General features: G+C 42.5%; 1 protein-coding gene across 7 annotated transcripts in view; it reads left to right on the forward strand.

Annotated features, from left to right (window-relative positions):
• Nucleotides 1-25,249, forward strand: part of HDAC4 (histone deacetylase 4) — a 407,925-nt gene that overhangs the window by 284,675 nt on the left and 98,001 nt on the right. For 5 of the 7 annotated variants that reach the window (XM_019553979.1, XM_019553981.1, XM_019553980.1 and 2 more), the window contains 4 exons: nt 867-983; nt 1,072-1,270; nt 8,294-8,526; nt 21,134-21,391. In XM_019553979.1, the coding sequence (XP_019409524.1) occupies nt 867-983; nt 1,072-1,270; nt 8,294-8,526; nt 21,134-21,391 (807 nt within the window). The remainder of the gene's footprint in view (nt 1-866; nt 984-1,071; nt 1,271-8,293; nt 8,527-21,133; nt 21,392-25,249) is intronic. The other 2 variants (XM_019553983.1, XM_019553984.1) reach the window with 1 other exon arrangement.

A 25,249-nucleotide genomic window follows, 5' to 3' on the forward strand; every position in this document is an offset into this window, starting at 1 on the left:
GGCCTAGAGGCTGAAGGAGGGGGCATGACTGGGGGAATTGTGCCTAGCTCTGGGCAGGCATGGGGGAGTAAAGCCCCCACTACAGGCTTTGGCAGTGATCAGTAGGCTGGGAGGCGTGCCTTATTGCCCCTTCCCCATGGCTACTGGTATGGGCCACTGCAGGGGTCTAGCTGCCTTTCTGTTTTCAAAAGTGAGTGTGAGTTCACTTACTTATTGGTTCAATCCATGTAGTTTAGAGAAACCTGCGAAGATTCAGTTGTTTCAGCCTAGGGCTTTTTAACGGTCTGTACTTAGCTTAAGGGGCAAGTAAAGCTTGGAGCATCTTTTAACAAAGGAACTGAAGTTTTTCCTGCATGAAAAGTTGCGGGGAAGGAGAGGATTCTGGGGACAATTGCATGCAGCTCCTGCTTGCTGTGTTGGACTGAATTTAGCTCTAAAGGGAAACTGCAGAACATTTTGATGCAAGTGGGATTTATCACTAGTTACAGGAGGAAAGCATCATCACTTCATGGATTCTTCTGTCCTCCATTCCTGTGGGGGACTGTGACTAGGTCAGAGGTTGTTCTAGCCATACCATTGGATTAGACCTTTCAAAACAACTTTGTTGCCTTCAGGAAGGATTACACATGTGAATTTTTGTGCCCATCCCTATTACTTGGGGTAGACCGCAGATACGACTTAGCCCTTAAGTTCTACATCTTTTGGTATCTGAAGTGAAATTCTTGCTTTTTCTTATTTCTGTCTCATTTCCTTTCCTAATGTGGCTTGTACTCAGCAGTTTGTGAATGAGGCAGAACAGAAATATGGCTTCAGTATAATCTCTGTACACTCTCCTGTTGTGACAGTGTTCTTGATTGTATTTCCAGACCAGCTTGGCTCACAGACTAGTGAATCGTGAAGGTTCAGTAACACAGCTTCCTCTCTACACATCTCCTTCCTTGCCCAACATAACATTAGGACTGCCTGCAACTGGCCCTTCCAGCGTAAGTGATGTTTACTGTAGCTTTTTGCTTTGTGGTTATATGGACTCATTCAGAAGCTATATATGTATTGCCAATTGTACATTTCCAGGGGGGATCAGGACAGCAGGATGCTGAGAGACTTGCTATTCCAACCTTACAACAGAGGATCTCTTTATTTCCTGGCACCCACCTTACTCCTTATTTGAGCACTACAACGTTGGAAAGGGATGGGGGAACTGCACACAACCCTCTCCTGCAACACATGGTCTTACTGGAACAACCAACTGCACAAACGCCCTTAGTCACAGGTGAGCACACCAAAGCTGATGTGCAAACACTTTAAGATATTCAGCTCATAAAGGGGGGGGAGGGGGAGCAAATCCTGTTTGATTAAAAATAATAAGGAAGCACCATTTATCTGTCAGATCTTGACCATTTCAGCATGTGACTTTGTAGCATTTTTTCACTGATGCAGTAAGCATATACAACACTGGAAAAGGTCTGAGATTGACTAAATTATGTGCCTTGAAGAAGTGGAATGAGGTAACATTACTTATTTTAGCATAATTAAGGTCAACTAGTTTATAAATAACATTTTAAATGTAAATGTTAACACATTCATTATTTTAATAATAGAATCCTAGCCATTTGGAGCAATGGGACAGTGAGAAGATTTTATCTTAGATTTCAGTGAATGACATCTCTATTTTTCACCTAATTAGTTCTTAGTGATAATTACTGAGTGACTGTTAATCTTTTTTTACAATGAAACATATGTTTTCATAATAAAATTCAATAGTAAAAGCTCTGGCTTTTTTATAATTACAGTAAATGTTTTGACTATAACTTAGAACTGTTAAATTTCAAAAGATAATAAACTTGTGGCATTCATTATTAGGATTTAAATCACTACATTAACCCCTTTGACTATGAACCCTGTATTGTATTTTCAAAATTGTCCAGTTGTGGGTGTTTGACTGGACAGGCATATCTGTTCTAAAAAGGATACATTTTTAGGATAATATTCTCTTCTGGGCGGTGTTTAGGTTTTGTTTCCCAAGACATAGCTTAGGTGACAGGCAAGGGCATTCTCTAAGGCTTAAACTGTAGGCAAAGAGAGAGCTACTTAATTCTGTTAGTCTAACATTGGGGCAGAGGTGCACCTTGTAGACCAGAGGTGGCCAACCTATGACCCGCAATGCTGCACATGGCACAACAGCCTCTGCATAGCAAGCAGCAGATAGGGGTGAGGAGAGGGAAGCAGTAAGCAGAGCAGCAGGTCAGACAGGGGCAGAGTGTCAGAGTGGCACGCAATATGTGTGCAGGACTTAACTTATGGCATGCCTGCCAAAAAACTTGGCCCCCAGTGTTGTAGATTAACTGAATCTATAGACCATATATCAGTGTACCCCACCCTGTCTTCTGGGACTTAATCTATAGACAGAGTGTGGCTTTTATACCTCTGATAATAATTTGCACTGTAGAGTGAAATCCTGAGGGGTGCTGGTCACCAAAGCCTTCTTTTTTTCCCTTGGGCAAGTGTATAGCATGCATCAGGGGGTCTCCAGTCTGACTTGATCTTGTGGATGCAGGCTGAACCTTCCCTCTGGCCAGCCATTCAGTGTTTTCTGTTCTCAGAATTGTGCGTTAGGTGGTATACTTACTTTGGTTGAGCAAATTCAGTTCCTCAAGGGATTTTTCAGTTTGGCTCCAAAGCTGTCTGGTTTTGTGAGATATATAATATGGCTCTTCCTTGGTGCCTTGGTAGGTTTCCATTCCCAAATGATAAATCCTCTCAGCCAGGAGGCCAAGGATAAGAAACACTTGTCCTCCTGGTCTGCCACAGCATCGGAAAAAACAATATTAATAAAAGGAACCCTTTAACGTGAAAGTCAGGGTAGTCACCTAAAAGTTTACTAGTTCTCTCTGATATGCTTATTTATCCAGGATAATAAAAAGGTCACCAAAGTCAAAAGGGGTGGCATTCCTTCTCTCTTGTTGCTTACAAGCTGTGCTACAAGACGCAACAAGCCAAATGGGGCTTTGGTCCTGTATTAGATTATCTGCATGACTTGCGTCATTCTTATATGTTGCTGACTGAGTATACCAGTCAGGTTCCGGTACTCTTTTCGCAGCAGAACTTCTCTGAGTCATTAAGGGGACACAGCTGGTGCCACAGGCAGGCAGTACCTACTTGGTATTGGTCATTTACACTGCAGGACTCCAGCGTTTTGGAATCTCCTTGGTTGTGCTGGTGTCTGAAAGCCATTTATGGTTTTGCTTTTTGCCATGTAGGATTATATAAAGAAAGAGTCGCTTCATCACTCTGCAGTGATTCCCCTGAATTTAAAAGAAAAGGAGGTTAGCAGTGAAATATTCTCCCTGTGGGCTTTGGTTTTAAGTTAGGTCCCATCACTGGTGCAGAATAGTCCAGACTTGTTGGCATTATGGGTGCAATGCTGGAATAAATATGGATTGGATTTCTGGGGAGTGGGGCGTCTCAGCTAAAGAAAGCTCTCTTCTTTGGGTTGGGACTCAGCTGCTGGGTTTTTCTGGTAGTTCGATTGCAATGAAAATCCTGCCAAGGTGCCTAGAATAAATGACTGACGTTGTTCTGTGTGCCTGTAAGATACTTAAATCTAAACATACATATGTTGTTATACTTCCTTAAAGGGGGCTTTCTTAGCCTCAGTTGCCATCAGTCATCCTTCTTCCCACAAGTTAATCAGGGAAGTTTCCTTTGCTTTTCTGTATGAGGCTCCCTAGTATATATGTACCTCCCTGAAAGCCTCATAAGAGGATGACTAAGAAGCTTCCACTATGTGGAAAGTGCTCTTCTAGGAGCTTCATGTATCCATACACAAATTATCTCATCTCCTGCTGTCCAGTTAGGCCGTTGTTAAAGGTGCTGCCCTCAAAGAAATGGAATATGGGAAGTTTGCATAACCCTGAAACTAAAAATACAAAAAATAAGTGAGAGTTTTATCCTTCCCTTGCAGTGGGCAAGGACAACATGATTAAGCTTCCCATAAGAAGAGATCTTAAACTCTTCAAATGTTTTCTGTATATTTGTTTGACTGTCCAATACTTTCTGTAGTCTTTCCTTCAGATTTAAAAGCTTTATTGAGAAAATGTTAGAATTGTATTTTTTACCTAGTTTGGTAGAATTGGAAGACAATATAGGACCCTATATGTGGTAGCTACGTAAGTTCACTATTGCATGGATAGATTTAGGATTTCCTAAAGTGGGGATGTGACACATGGCAGGTGGGGAGGCAAGACATAGCTGGAGCTGCTGGGTTGGCAAGGAACACTGGTTAACCAGGCATGGATCAGGTGCATGAGGTGTGTGTGTCGGGGTGGGGGGTGACCTGCTCCCTGCTCACACTGCTACTACTGTCCCCAGTTGACCTGGAATCAGGGCCCAGTCACTCCTACTGTGCAGCTGTGTGGGGTGCTGGACTCAGCCAGGAACAATAGATGCAGCAAGTAATTTCTTCCTTCCAGCCCCTACATACCCTCTTTCCCCCACCACCACCCCAGGTTACCAACTGGTTGGGAGCAGGCAGTGGAAGGAGGGACCTGCACATTGCTACTGTCCCCAGCTAAGCCCTGCTTCCCACACTGTCACTCCCTGCAGTGCAGAACAGGAGGAACTCTGGTTCTCCCCCTATGCCTGCATCAGCACCTGCTTGTGGCCAGTGGGACAGATCTGCAGGTAAGGGCTGGGAAGGGAGCAGGCATTGGAAGGAGGAACCTGCATGCCATTATCCTCTGCTGAGGATACCCTGTAGAGCCACAGCCTGCAGCTGGAACAGGGCAGGAGCTGCTCTGGGGCTTCCTTTGCACACACATCAGCTGGGGACAACAGCGACAAATTGTGGTGTGACTGCATCACCACACTTTTTTGGATCTGGCCCTGCATAGTTATTTTATATTAATGCACGCTAAGACGTGGGTTTAGTCATGCAGCCTACATTAACCCAGAGCAAGTGATTAGGATATTTTACTACAACGCTATGGTAAAAAGAGACAGAACTGCATGCATGTAACTGCATTATTACAGAGTTGTAAGATTGTAAAGAGTTTTACACAGTTCTTAGATTGTAAAGAATTCTTGATTCAGCAGGGGGGTGAGGAATATTCAAAAGCATTAGTAGTGTTGGCAGACAAGGTTCTTTGGGTGAATCTGATATCTTTTATTAGACCAACTTAAATGGTTGGAAAACAATTTTTAAGCAACCTTTTGGGTTTAAAAACCGTTCGTCAAGCTAAGGAAGTTTCAGCAGTTGGTGTATGCTCTTCCTGGATGGAATGGAGAAGGGGGATGAATAGTGGAGAAGTACCTAGGGAGTCAAATGTCAGGCAGGTTATAATGTGTCATAAATCCGATGTCTATATTTAGTCCATGATTTTTAGTATCCAGGAGGTTGATGAAGTGGAGTTCGTAGGTTCGTCTTTGGGAAGCATTTTGTAAGTTTCCTTTGAGGTTCATGACAGAGATTGGAGAGAGAGTGGTTTTCTTGTGAGGAATGTGCCCCCACAGGTTATTGGGTATTCCTGTCTTTGACAGATTTTCGGTGTGCATTCATTCTGGTGTGCAATTGCTGTTTGGTCTCTCCTATCTATTTTCCACCAGGGCATTTGGTGCACTGGATGAGATGTATTACATTTCTGGAGGTGCAGTTGTAAGATCCGGGAATGCTGATGGCTCTGTTGTGAGGTGTAGTAGTTGTTGGGGTGGTGGAGATGTGTTGGCAGGTTTTGCATTTCTTGTCATGGCATGGTCTGGATTCATTTGGTGTGTTCTGGGCCTGAGGAAGTTTTGCTTCTGGTGATGAGGTTAGTAGGATTCGGTGCTTGTTTGAAGGCTAGGATGTGTGGCTCTGGGAAGATCTCTTTAAGAATAGAGTCTCTTTCTAGTATGGGTTGCAGTTGTTTGAGGATTTTCTGTACAGGAAAATCCTCAAACAATTTTAGTAGTGTTGGCAAGTCTGTGGTATGGAGTGGGGACAGTTCAGTCCATCTCCCCACTCTTACATCTGACAGGGAGTCTCAGTTCTCCAGATTTGGCAAGTAATATATTCAACATCAATGTCCCTTGACCGTCTGATGGTGTTGGTCCAGGTCGTGTAGCATCTCATCAGCTTTGATTAGTACCAGGGTATCCTGCAGGCTCTCAGGACACTCTCATTACTTGGGTTCCATGCTCTGAGTGCCTAAATGATCAGCATCTGCATCATCAAATGGTAATCCATCTCCCTTAGGACATTGCCCAGTGGTCTGTACTTGAACAGCTTTTGCTCCCAGGCTTCAATCTGTGGCTACCACCAGTTCTTGAAGGGAATTGTTTAACTGATAATGGAGTTGGGTTTTTTTTTTTTTTTATTGTCCACCATAATGTTGTCTGGGTACAGCTGGCTGTCTCAGCTTGGGATGGCATGGTTTACAGCTACTGTTCCAGATGATACTGAGATGACCTTCACCAACCAGTTCTGCTTGGTGTTGTGGCAGAGGTGCTGCAGGGAAGAGTACAGCTAAAAGATACAGAAACTACCTATTTGATTCCAAAACAGATCATCTAACTCTGTCTGTCTGGTTGCTGACTACTTACAACTGAATGGGAATACCCTGCAAAGCCCAAAAGAGCAGTCTCTTACCTTTTTTCACTCCACAAAAAACGAACAGAGAACATGTCTTTGCTTGAAGTGTATGCAGCCTTATTCACATTCAAGACACAATTATTCTCACCAAAAGTGACTTTCATTAGAAAGGTTTAACAGACCTGGTTTCCCTTGAGCACCTCAGATGCCACATTTTTTTTTCTGTCAGAACTGAATGGGTATTATGTTTCTAAGTTTCCTAGGTAGAAAATCAAATAAGTAGTGTGAGTACTTCTGTCTGTGAAGTGTTACTCTGAGACAATGCTTCTGTAGCTGCCCAGTGATTTTCTGCAAGGCCTAAAGCAAGGAATTTCATGGCATAAAGACTTATACTGGTGTGAATGATGGAAGTCTACCCATGAGCTCGTTACTGTGATCCTCTTAAAACTTTTTGGACATCAGACTTAACCAAACTTCAGTTGAGCAACCTTAAAAAGAATACAGAGCTTACTATAAAAATAAATGGGTCCTGTGAGAGTAAGTTTTACAGAGGGCTGAGAAATTATACCTTTTTCAGTGGATAGACAGTAGAGAGGAGTCAGGTACAAAACACTTTCAGTGCTAGTCAGTCACTCGAGAATTTATCAAGGATGTGAACTATCACATTATTCCAAAGTAGTCCCTTACAAACTTGGACACATGGGTTGTAGAAATTGTTAGGAAGGGCATATAGTTAAAATTGACCCATATCCCACAACCACGTTTTTAGTTAATGGAGTATCTGGGGATAGCCAAAAGATGCCATTCACTTTGGAGATAAATGGAATAACAATAATACAACAAAAACCTGTAGAAAGAATGGCGTGGAGGTTGAATTCCTTCCTTTATCTAAAGTGTATATAGTCTTAAGGATGGTATTTCCTGTTAAATGTTCTTTAATTTTATCAGCACTCTTAGCACCCAATAATAGTCCAAGCAAAGAAATCCAGTAAACATATTAAACGGCAGGCAACCTAAACTTGCCAGTTGCCTTGGTTATAAAACATTGCCTCAGTATTCTCGGTATTCAGTATTCCAAGTGTAGGGAATACTGATATAACTTTTTTTATTTATTTATCATGGGAAAATGTCTTAATAGATAGTAGTGGGTTATTACACTTGAAGTTGTCATGTTATTTTACGCAATAGGTAGGGCAGTAGAAAGCCAGACTTCCCCAATGCCTCCAGTGGCTAACCTGGTGCGAGAAGGCACCCCTCTGACCCTTCCATTGCTTATATTTCTACTGAGGCTGCCAGAAAGCATGACGATGGATACAGGTTGTGATTACACTTGCTTGCTAGGAAGAGATTGAGATGCTTTTATGTTGTGTAAGTAAACTCTTTATGCCTATTTGCCAACTTGATTTTAATTAGTACCAGTGATCAAGGAATGAAAGGCTCTGCATCTCATTACTAATCTCCAGCACTGTTAACCTCCCTGGAAGCTTTAAAAACATGTATCAATGGATTATTGAAAATGTTCTTTTGTCTAATGTTAATTGATTACTTTTGGGTTTTTTTTTTGTTTTTTTTTTTTAAGGGCTTGTACTTCAGCTACAAATGACAAGGTGACTGGTTTTAACAATACCTATATTGTTCTCACCATAAAATTACTTAACAGCCATTTTCTCCCTTCCTTTCTTCTTTCTTTTTTCTTCTCTGCTGTTTTTTCCTTCATATTATCTTCAGACTGGTATCTTTCAGGACTGGGGGCACTGCCCCTCCATGCAGTGGTCAGTGGAGATCGGGTCTCCCCCTCAATTCACAAGCTCCGGCAGCACCGCCCACTGGGGCGCACGCAGTCTGCTCCCCTGCCCCAGAACGCCCAAGCCCTCCAGCAGTTAGTGATCCAGCAGCAGCATCAGCAGTTTCTGGAGAAACACAAACAGCAGTTCCAGCAACAGCAACTGCACATTAACAAGGTAGGTGCGCTGGTTGTAAATTCTTTCTCACTCGTGCAATTTTAATGTATCCTTTAGTCAGCATTCCTATCTAACAGTTTCTTTTGCTACAGTATGTGTGATCTCTAACTGTGTAATCAATTGGTCTTCGTCCTTGTTCAGAATTTGGGAATTGCATGAGAAAGGATGCAGTAGTTTACACACGTCATGTAAGTTAGGGCTGTCCAACTTCCTGGTGGTCAGGGGCTATGTGATGGCTGCATACTAGGTGAGGGGATGCAGCTGCTTGGGTCACTTGCAGTACTAGTGGCCTCCACCTCTCTTGCACACACACAGCTTGGCTTACCCTACCCCACGTGCAGTTTCCTCCCGCTTCTGGCCTCACCCCATTCCTGGCCAGACTTATCTAGGATGACCACTGATGCATCCCCAGAATATAGGCCATCCCCTTGGTGAGGGATGGGGCCACTGGGCCCCTTGGCCAATCACCGGGAAGGGGTGGGGTCACCACAAAAAGGACATCGCCATCCCTTCCTTGCACCACACGTGCAGCATAGCTTAAGCCCCTGTCCCATCACGCATGTAGATTGAGTAGTCCAGCCCCTTCCCACTGTGCCACTTCCTGTCTAGGAGTCGGGGCAGGAAGTGGAAGTTGATGCAGAAGGGGGAATTTGAATCCCCAAGCCACCACTACGTCAAAAGCAAAATGAGGGGAGCAGTGACTGGGCAGGATCCTGTGGGCTGCATGCAAAGCTGACTATGGAGGGGGCAGGGCCCGGGGCAAATCAGCTCGTGGAGCCCCGCCCCCACCCCAATCCCGCACGCCCTGGATGTGAAGAAGCCATAGGCAGTGACAGCGGCGGGGTAGCGAGCAGCCAGACACGAAGCCGGCAATGGCGCAGAGTAGCCACGGCCACTGTGCCCGACTCTGCAGGGCCCCTTGAAGCGTGGGGCCTGGGGCAGTCACTCCAATTGCACCACGCCCCCCGCCTCCCCTGGGACAGCCCCGGCTGCGTGTCACCCCCTCACGGGCTACCAGTTGGACAGCCCTGATCTAAGTGAAAAAGACATGTTTGCAGGTTCTTTGGAAGGAAATAGAATTTATGCTACTAGATTTCCAATCAGATTTTTTAAATCTTGTGTGCCATTGATCCACATCAGTATCTTTGCCAGTATTAGAAAAGAGATCGTACAATGCGGTTAAGCAGTATAATATAGAAAAAAAGGGTCATGTGCTTATTAGTGAAAAGAAGTATGGGAAAGTGTGTAGCATAAAGCTAAACGGTAAAATAGAGAGAGAAAGAGATTCCAGTGGTAATGAGCTTAGACATTAGTTGAATTGGAAATATTCAATATTGTATCCTTTTAAAGGACATAAGGGGAGTGAGCTGGGGTGGGGGGGTTGTTTCGTTGTTTTATTTTTAAGATTTTCTCACCAGACAAAACCTTCTGAAAGAGAATAATAGCAGTGTGAGCCTGACATGGGAGCCAGAAAATCCTGAATTTTAAACAAGGCTCAGCTCTTTACACTCCTACAAATGCGAGGGTTTGTGAAATACTCAGGGTAAACAGAGCCTCAGCAAACAGTTGCATGGAAGTGCTGAGGTGCTCCAGCTATTCGCTGTGGCTTTTATTTCAAAGGAACTGTTTGTCCTTAATTCAACAATCTCCTGCAAATTAAGCAGGTTCCAAACCACTCGGATACAAGTGATCCAGGTTCTACTGTACCATGTTACAGTGCTGACTCTCTCTTGATGGTCTTGGGCATAGCATTGAATTTCTCTCTCTCCCCTAATCTATCTGAATATGGGTTCATACCGTACCACCCCTGCACAGAGGCATTTTTGGGCATGAAATAGGTAAAATTCATAAGGTGCATTAAATATGAAAATGTACTATCAAAATAAACATTATCTTGCTTTTCGGGAGTAGCCTGAAAAACAGCAAATAAATAAATATATGTTGCACAAAGCCATAGGCAACTGGTGCCTCTTGAGTCTGGGGGGGCACCTGCAGAAGCCGGCGTTGCCTCTGGCAGTGGGGATGGGGCTGGCGAGCACCCACAGAAGCCGCTGGCAGCGGCAGCGGCAGGGATGGGGCTGGCGAGCTCCCACAGAAGCCGCCGGCAGCCTCAGCGGCAGGGATGAGGCCAGCAAGCACCCGCAGAAGCCGCCAGCGTTGGGGATGGCCCTGTCAGGGGGGCACATGCCGCCCTGGGCCCTCCCTACCAGTCGCCTATGCACAAAGCAGTTCATTAATACAGGCATTCCATTCTCTTTCCAGTCAAAATATTCTGTCTGTATATAGATAGATATATCTATAGTACATCTCTATAATAAAGAAATTTTTGAAACTGTTGTGCAGGTATGTTGCTAAATACCTATCATAACAATTTATCAACATTTATAATTTTGGTTCTCTTCTGACCTTCCTAGCTTGTATTAGGTCTTTTAAAAAATATAAAGCTGTTTTTCTTAAGTTCTGGTTTGAGTTACTTGAAGTACAGAGACCTAGATCCACATGTGTGCATCCATGTGCACGTTCCACACACACCCACACCCACTCACCCACGAAACACTGACAGTGAGTTTCAAACCAAAAGAAAAATTGGATTGCGAGTTTGCTTTTCAGATTGCTGTGGTTTCATTTATGGTAGATGTTTCTCCAAATATTTTCACTGTTATGAGAAAACATAACTCTTAGGAGCTGGATTAGCCTGATTGTGTGGTGGCCCATAAAAAAATCTTTCCAGTAAGAAAGAGAGAAACAATTTAAAGCAAGAAAAAAAACTAAACACTTTGTTTATAGAATAGACCTAAGATGAGATGATTTACACAAGCCGCTGACGTCAATCTTGTACTTCTGGATTCTTGCCACCATGCAGTGCATGTGCCAGCCCTGGACTTCATTCAGCCTAGCAAACTGATGTGGCGTGGAGCTCCTGTTACCCTGGAGATTTCCCTTACCTCACTCCAAACATGCTTTGTATAGTGAAGTTTAAAATGGGGATTGTTAGAAGTAGGCAAGTAGGTACAGTTTCTGTATGAGAAAATAAATTGCAGTTCAGTGGCTTGTTTGTGTAGTTCTTAAAACATTCCATGTGACGTACTTACTGAACTCATTCAGACTTTCATTTAGACCTCCCAGGAGTTTGAACTACAGATGTGATTTTTAAGCAGACTTATGCTTTTTTCAGTAGCCTGAAAATGGTGTTACTCCTATGGAAGACAGACAATGAAGTGTAATTAAACTAAATGAATAGGAACATTGTGTTTCATGTGTTAAATCAATGTGAAAATAATATAGCAACTAACTCTGAATATGTTTGCATACGTGTGGCAAATTTAGCCCACAAGATAACATCCAACTATTGACAGAGATTTTTTTCTCAGAACACAGATATTTTAGAACCTTTCTGCGCAGAATAGGTACATAATCAGAAATAATGTAATGGATTCCTGTTGTTTAATTATAAACAGAGCTGTTAGTATTGTCCTTTCTTACGTTTACATGACACTTTGTTATAAGTCTTTGTTTTCAATGGTTTATAATTTTGTCAAACGTTATTCACTCCGTCTGAAATGTTTGATGTCAAGCGTCTACATCTGCCTTTTTTGGAAAACTGAACATGTAACAGTTTGGCCATTTCTGAAGTGCTAAGGAGTTTTTGTTTTGTTTTGCCTTGCTTTGCCTGCCTTTGTTTTTGGCCTATATTAAAATATTCTGATTATCTTTACTTTGAAAATTTCGAGCTTTTCCACGCTTTGAAGCAGGGACTTGAAGTTTAGCTAGATTTCATTTGTCAGGAATGTTTTGTTTTGTATTTTCTTTTCTCCTTTTACCATTCTCAGGTTTTGGGGGAAAAAATGCAGTTTGCATACGTTTAATGGCGAGTTTATCAGATAACATTTCCAAATATTCTGTTGTCTTTGAGCCTGCTCAGTCATCTATGGCACCTAGTTGACCAGGCTGCAGAAACACAACCCCTACAAAGTGTTTGAGGATGCTGCAGTCTAGGAATACATGGGCAACATCAGCTGACCAGGATGGGGCTAGGAACCAGAACTGAGAATAGGAAGATTGTCTTTAAAAATACTCCTGCCAATGATTAGGCAAGAAGCCATCAGACTGAACTACAGAGAGGATTGAAGTCATAGTGGGAGAGGGAAAGTAGTAAATTGGGAGCCAGGGACCAGTTAAGAAAGCAGGTGGCAGTGGTTGGGGAACTGGAACCAGTGGCTGGGGATAAAGTAACGAGATTGAACAAGGAGTTGGGGAAGACTGAGATGGGCTGGACAAGAAGATTGGGTCTTGGAAACAGGCTGGGAGGAGAGGAAGAACATCTGACAGGGAATTAGAGAGTGACAAGAAAACTGGGACCGAAGGAAGCAAGATACCAGTGAAGGAGGAAGATTCTGATTTGATGAGGACTTTGGGGAGGAAGAGTAGGACTAAGAGAGAGGCAGTTGTAGGGAGGTGATGGATCAGATAAGGAGCTGAGAAGTAGGAACTGAAGCTCGCTGGGTAAGGAGATTGGACCTGAAGGTAGGTTGGGGAGAAGTTTAGGACTCTTACCAGCTAGTCTGGAAGGGGAGACAATGGGCTATTCCTCCACTCCATACTACTACTGTTATTTCCCCACTACCTCAAATAGCAGGTGTCTTGAAGGCCCCTGACAGATGTTACACTCAAGATGCGACTAATCAGTTAAGTAGTAACCTATCTGCATGCTAATGCAATTAATGGTGTGCTAAAACAAGGAATAAGCCATAAGGTTATTACAGAAAATATGTGAAATGACTGGCTTGTTCCCACCATGCTTTACATTGCATGTGTGGCTAGGCATCAGCTAATTCGGGCTTCCAACCTCAGGAATGCCTGAGAGCCCTTAACAATATGTGCTCCTAAGGCATGGAGCGCAGATCAGCTGACCGATTGGGGCTCTCGGCCTCTAGAACACATCAAATCCTTGAGCTTGCTGCATCCTAGAGGCTGGGAGCCCTTGACTCTGATACTTTTCCAAGGGTGGGAGCATGGATCAGCTGACTGGCTTCCGACTTGCTGGGTGGGGGGAAGCTTGGGATCGTGATTATGATCCTAGGCTCCCCCTGCACCAGCAGTATGGCACAATGGGATCTGATACCCAATCCCACAGTGATGCCTCCTGCTATGCATGTGTAGCATAGCAAGAAGCCCTGTTGTTAGGTTAGCACATCAGATCCTGTGGTGCCTTTAACTGAAAGTCATCCAGGGGCCCAAGGTACGGACATTCCAGTGCTAAACCTTGTAAATGTTAAGGGCTAGAAAATTACTCCTATACGTCCCCCAAAGTTAACGACACTGTTAAGGTTGTAAGGTAAAGCAAACCCTCCAAAACTGAAGTTGTGCGGGTCGCCTTTCTTATGGCTTTTCTTTCTTTTGAGTTTTCAGCGCTGAAACTTCAATAATGTTCTAGTTCATGTATAATAACTGTATACAGTGATTCTCAGTGTTGTTTCATCTTCCTAAATAATCATTTGTTAAGTTCTTCAGAAACTGAGGTTTCTTTTTAGGTGCCAATTCGAGTCTTCTGTGCATGAGGTGTATGAGCAGTGATTGTCTGTGGTTCCCTATTTTCCTCTGAAATAAAACCATGAAAAAATATTTTGGCTTTGGCATCTCTGGAATAAGAAAAAATAGTAAGCTCCATGATGCAGTATTTTCTTAGCAGAGATTACTTATTTTTAATTAAAATAATATTGTTTTAACAGACTAAGAATGAAAGCAGAAGTAGTTTGAGAAAATATAAACGTAAGGTTCATGTAAAAATTATGGATAATCTTGGAACAAGTGGACATAGAGTGTTTTGTTGTGAGACCATTGGGTCTATAATTTGCAGAAGCCTTAACAGAAATGATTTATCTTCAGCCTACTCCTGAACTATGCTTTCTGGTAAACCAGTGCCTGAACGTTTAAGGTCAGACTTAGATGTTCTTTTGTTCAGCAGAAAAGTTTTTTTCTGATAAGTTGTGTAAACAGTAGTCAGACGGTGACTGAAGTAATATTACGTACACAAAATTAAGATTAAAAGGTGTTGCAGTGGCTATGATGTAGCAATGACCAGTCTTTTTATTAACCAACTGGAAAGTTGCAGAGGCAAACAACCTTGGAATTTCCTGGGTTTTGGAATGTTTTAACTATGCAGCCTTCATGGTCTCCTAAGGAAGTTGTTTTTATGAATAATATGTCATTTATAATATTCTAAACAGAATATAGGCCATACTGACAGTGTTCAGTCAGTTATAAAACAGGGAGATTTTTTGCCAAATTATTTAACTTTTTACTTACCTTTGACACTCAACGATTCAAGAATATTCTTCACTCCTTTCCTTTCTTAGTTTGATACGGTATCAAAACCCCTTTATCATCTATGTGGAATTTCAGAGACCTAGGTAGCTTGAAAAGTTAAACACAGCTTTGTGTGAAGTAATCCCTGAAGAAGGTATTTTTTTGAAAACTCATTCCTTATTTCTGTTATGTTCGCGCATTCAGTTAAATTTGAAATGCAATTCAACCAGATGTGAGATGTCTGAAATTCATATCTGTGTCTCTTATTTCATAAATAATATAGAGTTGTTTTTCCTGTATCCATTGTCTTGCATGCTGATTGTTGCCAAGGATTTGGGGATGTTTAAATACATTCCTGATATAATCAACTACATAATCTTTCCAAGTCTCATAAAGCTGGTAGGAAAGGATATAATGAGTTTAGTTTCTGATAAGCTCCAGCAAGTTTTGTCTCTCTTTCCCCTCCACCTCCCCTTTGTGAGCCATCACAGTTGCGTTATTCTTCCTCTTCCAAGCAGAGGTTCCTGTCACTTCTTGCTTAGGCTTACTTTGTCCTGCCAGCAGGTGTAGCTATTCAGAAAACTGCCTGTCCCCCTAACTTGAGACGAAATGAAGATGGAAGTGGTAATCCATGCTAATTTGCAACAATCACATGGAAGACTGAGTTTCTTCTACATCCCTCTGACAAAACAGAGCCTTATACTGCCCAAGCAAGACAACTGAAGAACGTGTGTGCACCAACTCCTCTTCCTCCTCGCTCATTCTTTATCATTCTCTAGTTCTAGAATTGTATCTTAAAAGACAGCCTGCTCTTTCTGCAAGGGCTAGATCACAGGCTGGAGAGAGCAGCAAAGCTGTATCGGTGGAAGCAATAGAGGTTTCTCAGCTATCAAGCTGGGTGGCTCAGGAGCCTGAGATACGTGTTATCATTTTTGAGAGTGTTAATTGAAATCTTCAAAATGAAGACTGTCACACACACAAGCTAAGAAAGCAGCACCCCGCTAGCGTAATAAGAAGAGCGGGGAGGAAGAAGAAACATAGTTACACACGTGTATACCATGAACAAAGCTTTTCCCCAAAGTTTTCAAGTTTTGTAAATCAAACTACCAAAAAAAAGGGGTGGGGGAAAGTTTGGTTTTGTTTTTTTAAAAAAGGGTATTAGGCATCACTCAAAAAATGAGAGCCTTCCCATAACTTTACATTGCTCTCCTTCATATTTGGTTGTCCCTCTTCCTTCTGGACCTCTTAATAGGCAGTGAGGACAACACTGCAAATCACGTAGCACCAGGAACACCTTTTCCTTAGACCTTTTTTGCAGGTATGTTCATTCAAGACTTGCTTTGCTAGGAAATTGTGCAGGCTAGTTTTGCCCAGTGGTGGTTCTGCCCAGCTGCCTGGCAGTATCCAAGCTCCATTTCTGCACAGCATCTAGGCCTTGCTGGAGACATTTTTCTTCAGGATTTTTCATTGTCCCACAAATAAACCTGTCCGTGTTACCAGTCGTGCCTGTACTTTGTGATCCTGTGGATCAGCTTCCACCCTGAGTAATACCTGTTTCTTGCCTCTCACCAGTATGTTGCCATCTCTGGCCAGTCTACAACAAGGAAGTCATAGATGGCTCACTGGTAGCCATTTATATGGAATATTACCTATCCATTTTTCCAGATCTTTCAACTACTCAAGTAGCTGGACTGCTTTGTTTTCAGAGGAGCTTCTTTAAGTTTGGTTTACCTCTGTCAGATTTGTGTAGTTCTGTTTCAGTTGCCCCAAAAAAGACTTTACAAATTGTATTTCTTGTAGTCAGTGAGCAGAACAGCTGTGAAGAGGGTCCAGAGGCAAGCGGTGTAGATGCTAGGTGGACTGGAAAACAAGCAGTGTGAGAGAAGGTTGAAGGGACTGGCTATGTTTATCTTGGAGGAAAGGAGATTTCTAGAGGTAGGAGGAGCACGTTAATAGTTTTCAAATATTTCAAAGGCTGCCATAAAGAAGATGGAGAAATCTTGTTCTCCTTTGCCACAGAAAGTATGATATGTGGCATAAGATGTCCTGCAGCAAAGCAGATTAGGTGAAATCTCTGAAACTCCTTAGTTAAATCAGCAGAACAGTAGAAAAGCTGCTTAAGGAAGCTGTGAAATCTTTCCTGGAGGCTTCAAGTAGAGGTTGAGTGGTAGGTGTCTGTCTGGGATGGTTTAGGAATAGTGAAATATCTGTGCAGGGGATTGAACTAGGTGATCTTTAAGGTCTCTTCCAATCCTGTGATTCTGTGAACTCAGGTATTTTTCCTTCAGGGACTCCAGTTTGTATGACAGTGACCAGGTGGCAGTAGGTATACCATGATTATGTTAGATCACCACACCCTTCAAACTATAATTTGTTGGTAGAATTTACAGACTCAGGAGCCAGGTTATCTATTGTACTGCCAAGCTAGTTCTTTCTCTACTTTTATGTTTCATGCTGGTTTTGGTTGCCATTCAAATGGAAGTTGAATTGAGCCATGACATGGCTCCTGTGGCATACTTATACTTCCAGGCTGGAAGTGAAAGTTAATAAAGCTTTGTTTGCTGTCATTTTCTCGCATACAATACAGCCCCAAATAAAACATGCTTTGCTTTTGAAACGCAGAATGGTCAAAAAATGTCCAGAATTATGGCTGTGTGGACAGTGACAGCTTAATCCTCAGCTGATTCACCCTCCCTTTCCTGTGTAACTAAAGCTGAATCTCTAGCTGCTGCAGAAGACTGATCTCCATAGGTGGATCGATGATTTTGAAAAGAGCTGAAGAGTCTGAGCTAAAGAGACTGTGAAACAGAGACACCAGGAGCAGCTAGTGGACAACAGAATTGCCCTTTAGTAGAGCTGATCATTAATACCTGTAGAGTTGAGAACAATGAGCCATTAAGTCAACAGCTGTTGCACTGTGGAGCTGGAAGCAAATTGGGGTACTTCTATCCCAGGCAGAAATTCAGTTTCCCCACTTAATATATGCATCCTGATTTTTGAGGGCGTGGGGGAAAGGTGTGTGTTGTGTGCAAGAAAAAATGGTACTTGTGTTTGTTTGCAATAGTATATATTCTGTACTGGGTGCTTACCAAGCTGTTATTAAGGATAGTCTTCACTCTGTAGCATTCACAACATGTGGTTCTTAATGATCAAAACAACTTTCACTCAAACTAAGGAGCAGCTTGTAACAAATGATGTTTAGATAAAGAAAAGGAAACCTCAGGTACAGAAGAAAAATGAATAGTATGGGGAGTGCCACGGATTCTTATGCATCAGTTCAGTGTCCTTGAACTTCTTGGGTTGGGAGAAACTTGTATTCCTGGATCCTCAGACTCCCAGACTTGCATCACTTTGAGGCTCTTTCCTTGAACCTGAGGGGTTTTCCCTTCTGAAGCATAAATATTCAGAAGAGTGTCTGGATTTTTTGGGACTCAAGACATCTGGGCTTTTCAGAGCTTGGGAAAACTCAATCTTCATAGCACTCCTGAAAAGACAAGAATCCTATTTTGTCTTATGGCCAGAGAAATGCTGCAAACTTCCTGGAGGTCCAGGCTACTCAGGATCCTTGTAGCTGTGTCCTTTCGTTTCCAGACTTTTTTGCAGCACCTTCACTTTTCCCAGTTACTTAAGGATATGTTACTAAGGAGACACTGTCATGTGAATAATGGAATGAGTGAGGACTCACCCAAATATCACCAACTTTTGCACTAAATTCTAGTAGGAGGGGAAACTCTGTCATATTTTCTCTTACCAATCAATCCCCCTAAGATGGAGAATTCTTGAGACTCTTGCATTGGAATCTGACTTTGCTGTAGATCCTCATTTCCATCTTCATGCGTTGTAACTAAGTAGCTAAAGTTCCTGTCTGGCAATGGTTAATCTTTCTGGAATGTTTATTGATCACAATGTAGTTTATCTTCTCCACTTGGGAAACTAGCTGTCTGGTTAAGAAGCTGGCACCTCTGAGCAGAGCCATCTGCTGGCAGTACAGGGTAAAGCTAGAAAGAGAAATTTTAGTAAAAGAAGGGGGCTTTTTTGCTTGGAAGATGAGGAAGAATAACTAAGTTGTAATGGATCGCAGAGTAGAGGATGTCTGCTGCAGAGAAGGAAATATTCAGAATGTGCAAGTACTTTTACCATTTCTGGCATCACTGTAAATGTTTTAAATACTAAGTCTGTAGTTTAATCTTGTATTTAATCTCTCATACTGTGCCGCATTAGTTACTTAAATTAAAACCAAAAAGCTGGCACTGGTGAATTGCTCAGATTGCAAGGTCAAGCGCTCATGTCAGGAAATTTCAAAATATGAAACAGCTTCAAGAATGTTAATTTGGCCAACTTGCACATTCTCCTTACTTTCTGAAATCTGCTAATGACAAAGCACAGTACATTAAATTTTCCCATTTAAAAAAGAGCAGAGGAAACAGTACTGAGTATAGACAGAATGTAGTGAGACAAAGCCTGTGTTGCAAAAGTAGCCTTAACTTCTGTAAAACTTGTCATTGGGCACTTGATCTCTCAGTCTTTACTGCTATAGCTTCTCCACATATATTCTTTGCATGTAATGCCTTACACACTTGAGTTTAGTGGGGGATAATTTAAAATCAGGAGGGAATTATTGTGAAATGATTTTCAATTCCACCAGTGTTCAAAATGGGTATTACAAGTTCTTTTCTCAGCAGCTCTTCATCCTGTTATCTGCTTCATGTGATCCAGGAATTATACCCTTGTCAGAGCACAGACTTGGAAGATGTATCTTTTCATAAGTGTGTGCTGGTAGGCAGGATGCAGCCCTTCCTCAGAGGGCATTTTCATCTTCAAGTCAAGGATTTCAAAGCAGCTGAACTTCAGTAGTTCTGAAAATTCTGGAAACCCATAGCCACTGGGGTCTGCACCTTGATTACAGTTGTCTCAGTTATTTTCTTATTGCTGCAGTCCCTGCTCTGACTCTCGCAGACACCCTGTAGATGTTAATCCTACCTATTTTTTTAGGGTAAAGTGGTTGTTTTCATTTTTGAACTGTCATCCTTCTAAAACAGCACTTATGTCGTCTCCAACTTCTGTATAAGCATGGTATATATTTTTGTTATGATTTACTTATATTTTATACCAAGATTTTCATAACAAGCAAAGAAAGCCTATTTCTTACCGGAAACTAAGTTCCACGAGTGACTGGCGCCTCCTGAATCTGGGGAGGGGCACCTGCCGAAGCTGCTGATGGCAGTGGCCCTGTTGGGGGGGCACCAGCCCTGTTAACATCAGTGTTGGCCATCAGGGGGGTCACCAGCCCTGTCAGAGAGGGCCTGTGCACCCCCTACCAGTCGCCTATGCTAAGTTCTTGCCAATTTTCAAAATTCAGCCATTTTTTTCCTGCACCTGTCAAACAGATGTAATTTAAGCTCTTTAATACAGGGATATGGAGTTGTTTTACCTTTGTTTGGTTTTGTTGCAAGCTAAAACAAATCAAATTACTGCTAGGCAGTTATCAAGTAGGGCAGATTTCATCTTAGACTGTGAATGCTTCAGAAAGTTATGAGTCTGTGTGAACTATAGTGAAAATTTGTCATTACCTTTACTCTTGAAGGCATGTCTGGTGCCTACTCTAATAAAGCTGACATGTTACAAAAGCTCGCACAGGCTTAGGAACAGAAGCAGAGAAGAATATGTGACAATTGAAGGAAGTAAATTCACACACATCGTATAGGGTTCAGGTCATTATGAATATTCCACTTGTTGACATTTGATTATTTTGGGGTTGTAAATACAAGTCACAGAATACCCTCAGCTCTCCTAGAACAGTTAAAAGTGTTCAGATTTTGAGCTTCATTGGGAACCGCTAGGAAAACATCTAATTTCATATTTTTGACATATTCTATATGGGTATGTCGAAAAGAGGTTGGACTAACAGGGAGGTGGGAGAAGAGAAGAAGTTTATCACTCAAGCTTCTGGGGTTTTACTGCCAAAAGTTTTCATTCCTTGCCAGTCTTGAAAGAAGTGGAGCAGCTCTGCTGAGTGCATAGACTACAGAGGCCTATGATTTCTAAAGAGAAAAAGTCAAATAGAAAATAAGAACATCATTACTTAGCGCATGAATTTTCCCTGGTATAGAAAATAATAGCTACGCCACTTTGAAATCTCGTTGAATTCAAATTGCATATTTGTTTTTAATCTAGTTTGTAAGAATATTATGCTAGATCCTCTGTTTATTTTGTTTTCATTAGCTGATTCTACAAGAAAAATATCACCTTTAAGCCTATGCGTTACACTTTATTTATCAGTTAACCTCTGGGATGTTTTCAGATGATACCAAAACCTACCGAGCCAACCCGTCAGCATGAAAGCCACCCTGAGGAGACAGAAGAAGAATTACGAGAACACCAAGCACTTTTGGAGGAGCCATACAGTGACAGAATTTCGAGTCAAAAGGAGGTGCAGGGGTTGGCTAATATGGTACAGGTGAAACAAGAACCCATTGAGAGTGATGAAGAGGAAACAGAGCCACAACAGGAGCTAGAGCCTGGCCAGAGGCAAGCTGAACAGGAGCTGCTGTTCCGCCAGGTATGAGATTACAGGAGTCAAAATATGTATGTGGTAAGCCAGCTCTCAAAATATAGCAAGGCAGATTGATGGAGAACAGTTAGCAAGTTTGTGTTGCTGCCATGTGTTCTATATATAGCGAAAGTAGAAAGAGGTGAAGTATTGGGGATAACTTTGGCAGTAGCGAAACAAAAATTAATACCAGTAAAATTGAAATGGCTAGAATGGCAGCATATGTCAGTGGGGCTAAACTGGGAGTTAGAGAGATGGACAGATTTACCTTCTTTTGATTGCAGAAGGACTGGTGCTGACCTTTTCCCCTCTTTTATACTTGCCAGACTATCCCCTGCTGTATATAGGGTTCAGCAGGGTGAGAAAGTCCTGCAGCACAAACTTGGCATGCTAGATCCAGCAACCAGGTGGTCAGAGTTGCTGGGTCCCACTCTAAATGGGACAGTAGCAGTGGGCCAAGGAATGAATCTTATGGTACAGTCTATTTTTGGGACTAAGCAAGTCAGTATTCCTGTGAGAGCAGTTCTATGAGTGCAGCATCATTTTGCTGCATGCAGTGTAACTTGGCAATATATTAAACAACATGCTTTAATCCATAGAAAATTTTTACCGTTTAAAAGAAGGGAATTATTTGTGAGGCATAGAAAATTTATAACTTTGGATACACCTATATGTGACACTATATCACTGTAATGACACGCTACAGCAGTGTAGCATCCATTGATGTATACACATGACCAGTCGCTATTTCACCATACCGGCACACTCCCACATTGTAGTGCACCACTGTAGAGAAGTAGCTTCTAAAAATAACCATGTGCTACATGTATGGCACAGTACAGGGCGCTCAGTAACAATGCCACCATCAAGCCACGTGTAGATGCATGCACCCTTTTAGTAGTAAACATATTTGAAGTTCCTGTTATGCAACAACACACAAAACTTTGACCGTATCTCAAATGTGTGTTAATTGAATATTACCCAATTGGCAGAGTCATCAATGGTAAATAATTCTAGTCATTGTCATTCATAGATCTGGTGAGAAGATAGACAAGTCAGGGTTCAATTACATAGCTGTAAACTGAGCTACATTAGAAGAAGACATAAGGACAGCAGTAGATTTTTGTGTATGGTCCCTGCTAATAACAGCCCTTAAACGCAATGACTATAGAATTACATTCTCTTGTATGAGGGCAAGAAAGAAAACACATCAAAGCAAGGCAGGTAAATTAGCAGTTGATCTAGTGTCCGCCTGAAACAACAACGGTTATTTTTTTTTTTTTTTTTCATTGACTTGCTTGGGCTTTGACTAGAACCCCCTAAAGCACCCAGGTAGTGTGTTCCAAATTGGTGAATCCACACTGCTGAGGGAAATAGTCTTCTTACCTGTAATTGCAGCATGATGCAACCTTTGGAAATGCTTCACTGTCCCTTGGGGTTCATGTGGAGCACTCTGCACCAAGAGAAGTTTGCTGGGCATTGTATTTAGTTCATTTGCCAAAGTTTCATAACACAAGAAAGGTTGATTTGCCTTGAGGAAAAGAGAGTGTTAGGTCAAAGCTGTATCCTTCAGAGGTTCTTTAGTGATTTATACACAGAACAGGGTCTGTGCCATTCCATTCCATTGACTGAAAGGTGGACCTAGGTTTAGGCAAGAAAAAAAAGATTAGTTCTAATTCTCATGCCCCTGCCAACTACAGATGATTCAGAACCACCTTCTTTACCCATAAACCACCAATATACAACCTGTCCACTAGATCAGGGAGCAGTTATGCTTCAGGAGTGGCAGGCCAAAATTATCAAGCTCAATCTGAAGCAGACTAGCAGTCATGCCTGACCAATCTTATTACCTTCTATAATGAGATGACTAGCTCTGTGGATGTGGGAAGAGCAGTGGATGTGATGTACCTTGACATTAGCAAGGCTTATGATGCTGTCTCCCACAGCGTTCTAGCAAGCAAGCTAAGGAAGTACAGGTTGTATGAATGAACTGTGAAGTGGATAGAAAACTGACAGAATCATTGGGCTCAAAGGATAGTAATCAATGGCTCAATATCTAGTTGGCAGCTTGTATCACATAGAGTGACCCGAGGGTCTGTCCTTGAGCCCGTCTTGTTCAGTATCTTCATCAATGATCTGGAAGATGAGCTAGAGTGCATCCGCAGCAAGTTTGCGGATGACGCCAAGCTTGGGAGAGTAGTAGATACACTGGAGGATAGGGCTAGGATTCAGAGAAACCGCAACAAATTGGAGGATTGGACCAAAAGAAATCTCCTGAGGTTCAGTAAGGACCAGTGTAAAGTCCTGCGCTTAGAACAGAACAGTCCCATGCGGTATACAGGCTGGGGGCTGACTGGCTAAGCAACAGCTCTGCAGAAAAGGACCTGGGATTTACAGTGGATAATAAGCTGAATATGAGCCAACAGTGTGTCCTTGTTGTGAAGAAGGCTAATGGCATACTGGGCTCCATTACTAGAAGCGTTGCCAGCAGATGGACAAAAATGATTGTTCCCCTCTATTCAGCACTGGTGAGGCTATGTGTGGCATACAGTGTCTAGTTTTGGACCCCCACTACATAGTTTCATAGTTAGTAGGGTTGGAAGGGACCCAAGCAGATCATCAAGTCCGACCCCCTGCCATGGCAGGAAAGAGTACTGGGGTCAAACGACCCCAGCAAGGTGATTGTCTAGCCTTACCTTAAAGACCCTCAGGGTAGGAGCCAGCACCACTTTGCTTGGAAGTTGGTTCCAGATCGTAGCTGCCCTGACAGTGAAGTAGTGCCTCCTGATGGCGGCAAAACGTAAAGGATGGTGACAAATTGGAGAGAGTCCAGCAGAGGGCAACAAAAATGGTTTTCGGGGCTGGGACATATGACTGATGAGGAGAGACTGAGGGAACTGGGCTTATTTAGTCTGGGGAAGAGGAGACTAAGTGGGGATTTAATAGCAGCCTTCAACTACCTTGAAGGGTACCTACAAAGAGGATGGAGCTAGACTGGTTTCAGTGGTGGCAGATGACAGAACAAGAAGCAATGCTCTCAAGTTGCAGCAATGCTCTCAAGTTGCAGCAAGGGAAGTTTAGGTTAGATATGAGGAAAAACTTTCTCACTAGGAGGGTAATAATAAAACAATGGAATGGGTTACCCAGAGAGGTTGTAGAGTCTCCGTCCTTGGAGGTTTTTAAGACCCAGCTGGACAAAGTCTTGGGTAGGATGATCTAGTTGGGGGATGATCCTGCTTTGAGCAGGAAGGTGACCTCCTGAGGTCCTTTCCAACCTTAATTTCTTCATGAATTTATAGTCTATAATTCCAGTCCAGCTGCTGCTGCCACTTCTTCCCCAAAACCTCCAGCTGCTGAAACACCACAGAAGCACCAGTAGAATTGAGCCACAGGTTGGCAACCTCTGTACTAGATGACAGTGTGCCAACACAGAAAACAGTCCTTTAAAAATAAATTGGCATTCTTGCTTTATTGACATAGCTGCCTGGGCCTAGATCAGGGGTAGATGATAATTTTGGCTGAAGAGCCATTTAAGGAGTTTTGGTGAGCTGTTGAGTCCTGGAAGGATAGCCCCTTGACAGGTGCTTTGCCCCCAGTCACCATCTTGGGACCCTCACCCCTGTACTTTGCCACCAGATGTCCCTCCCTTTGCCACCCAGAATTAGTCCCTTTGCGGGGGGGGGAGGTTTGCCATCTTAGAACCAAAAAACCCAACAAAACATATACTAAAAATCAATCATCTATCATAGCATATTTTAATTTTTTTTTAATTTGGCTTGATTTGTGTGGTTGTGCAGTATATATAGAGCCGATTGCATAATAGCTCAAAATAAAATTTTACTCTTCTATATTGGGTGTAGTAGGTGT

This window comes from Crocodylus porosus, unplaced genomic scaffold (genome assembly GCF_001723895.1).
Source record: "Crocodylus porosus isolate Cpor-Errol unplaced genomic scaffold, CroPor_comp1, whole genome shotgun sequence".
Taxonomy (NCBI): domain Eukaryota; kingdom Metazoa; phylum Chordata; order Crocodylia; family Crocodylidae; genus Crocodylus; species Crocodylus porosus.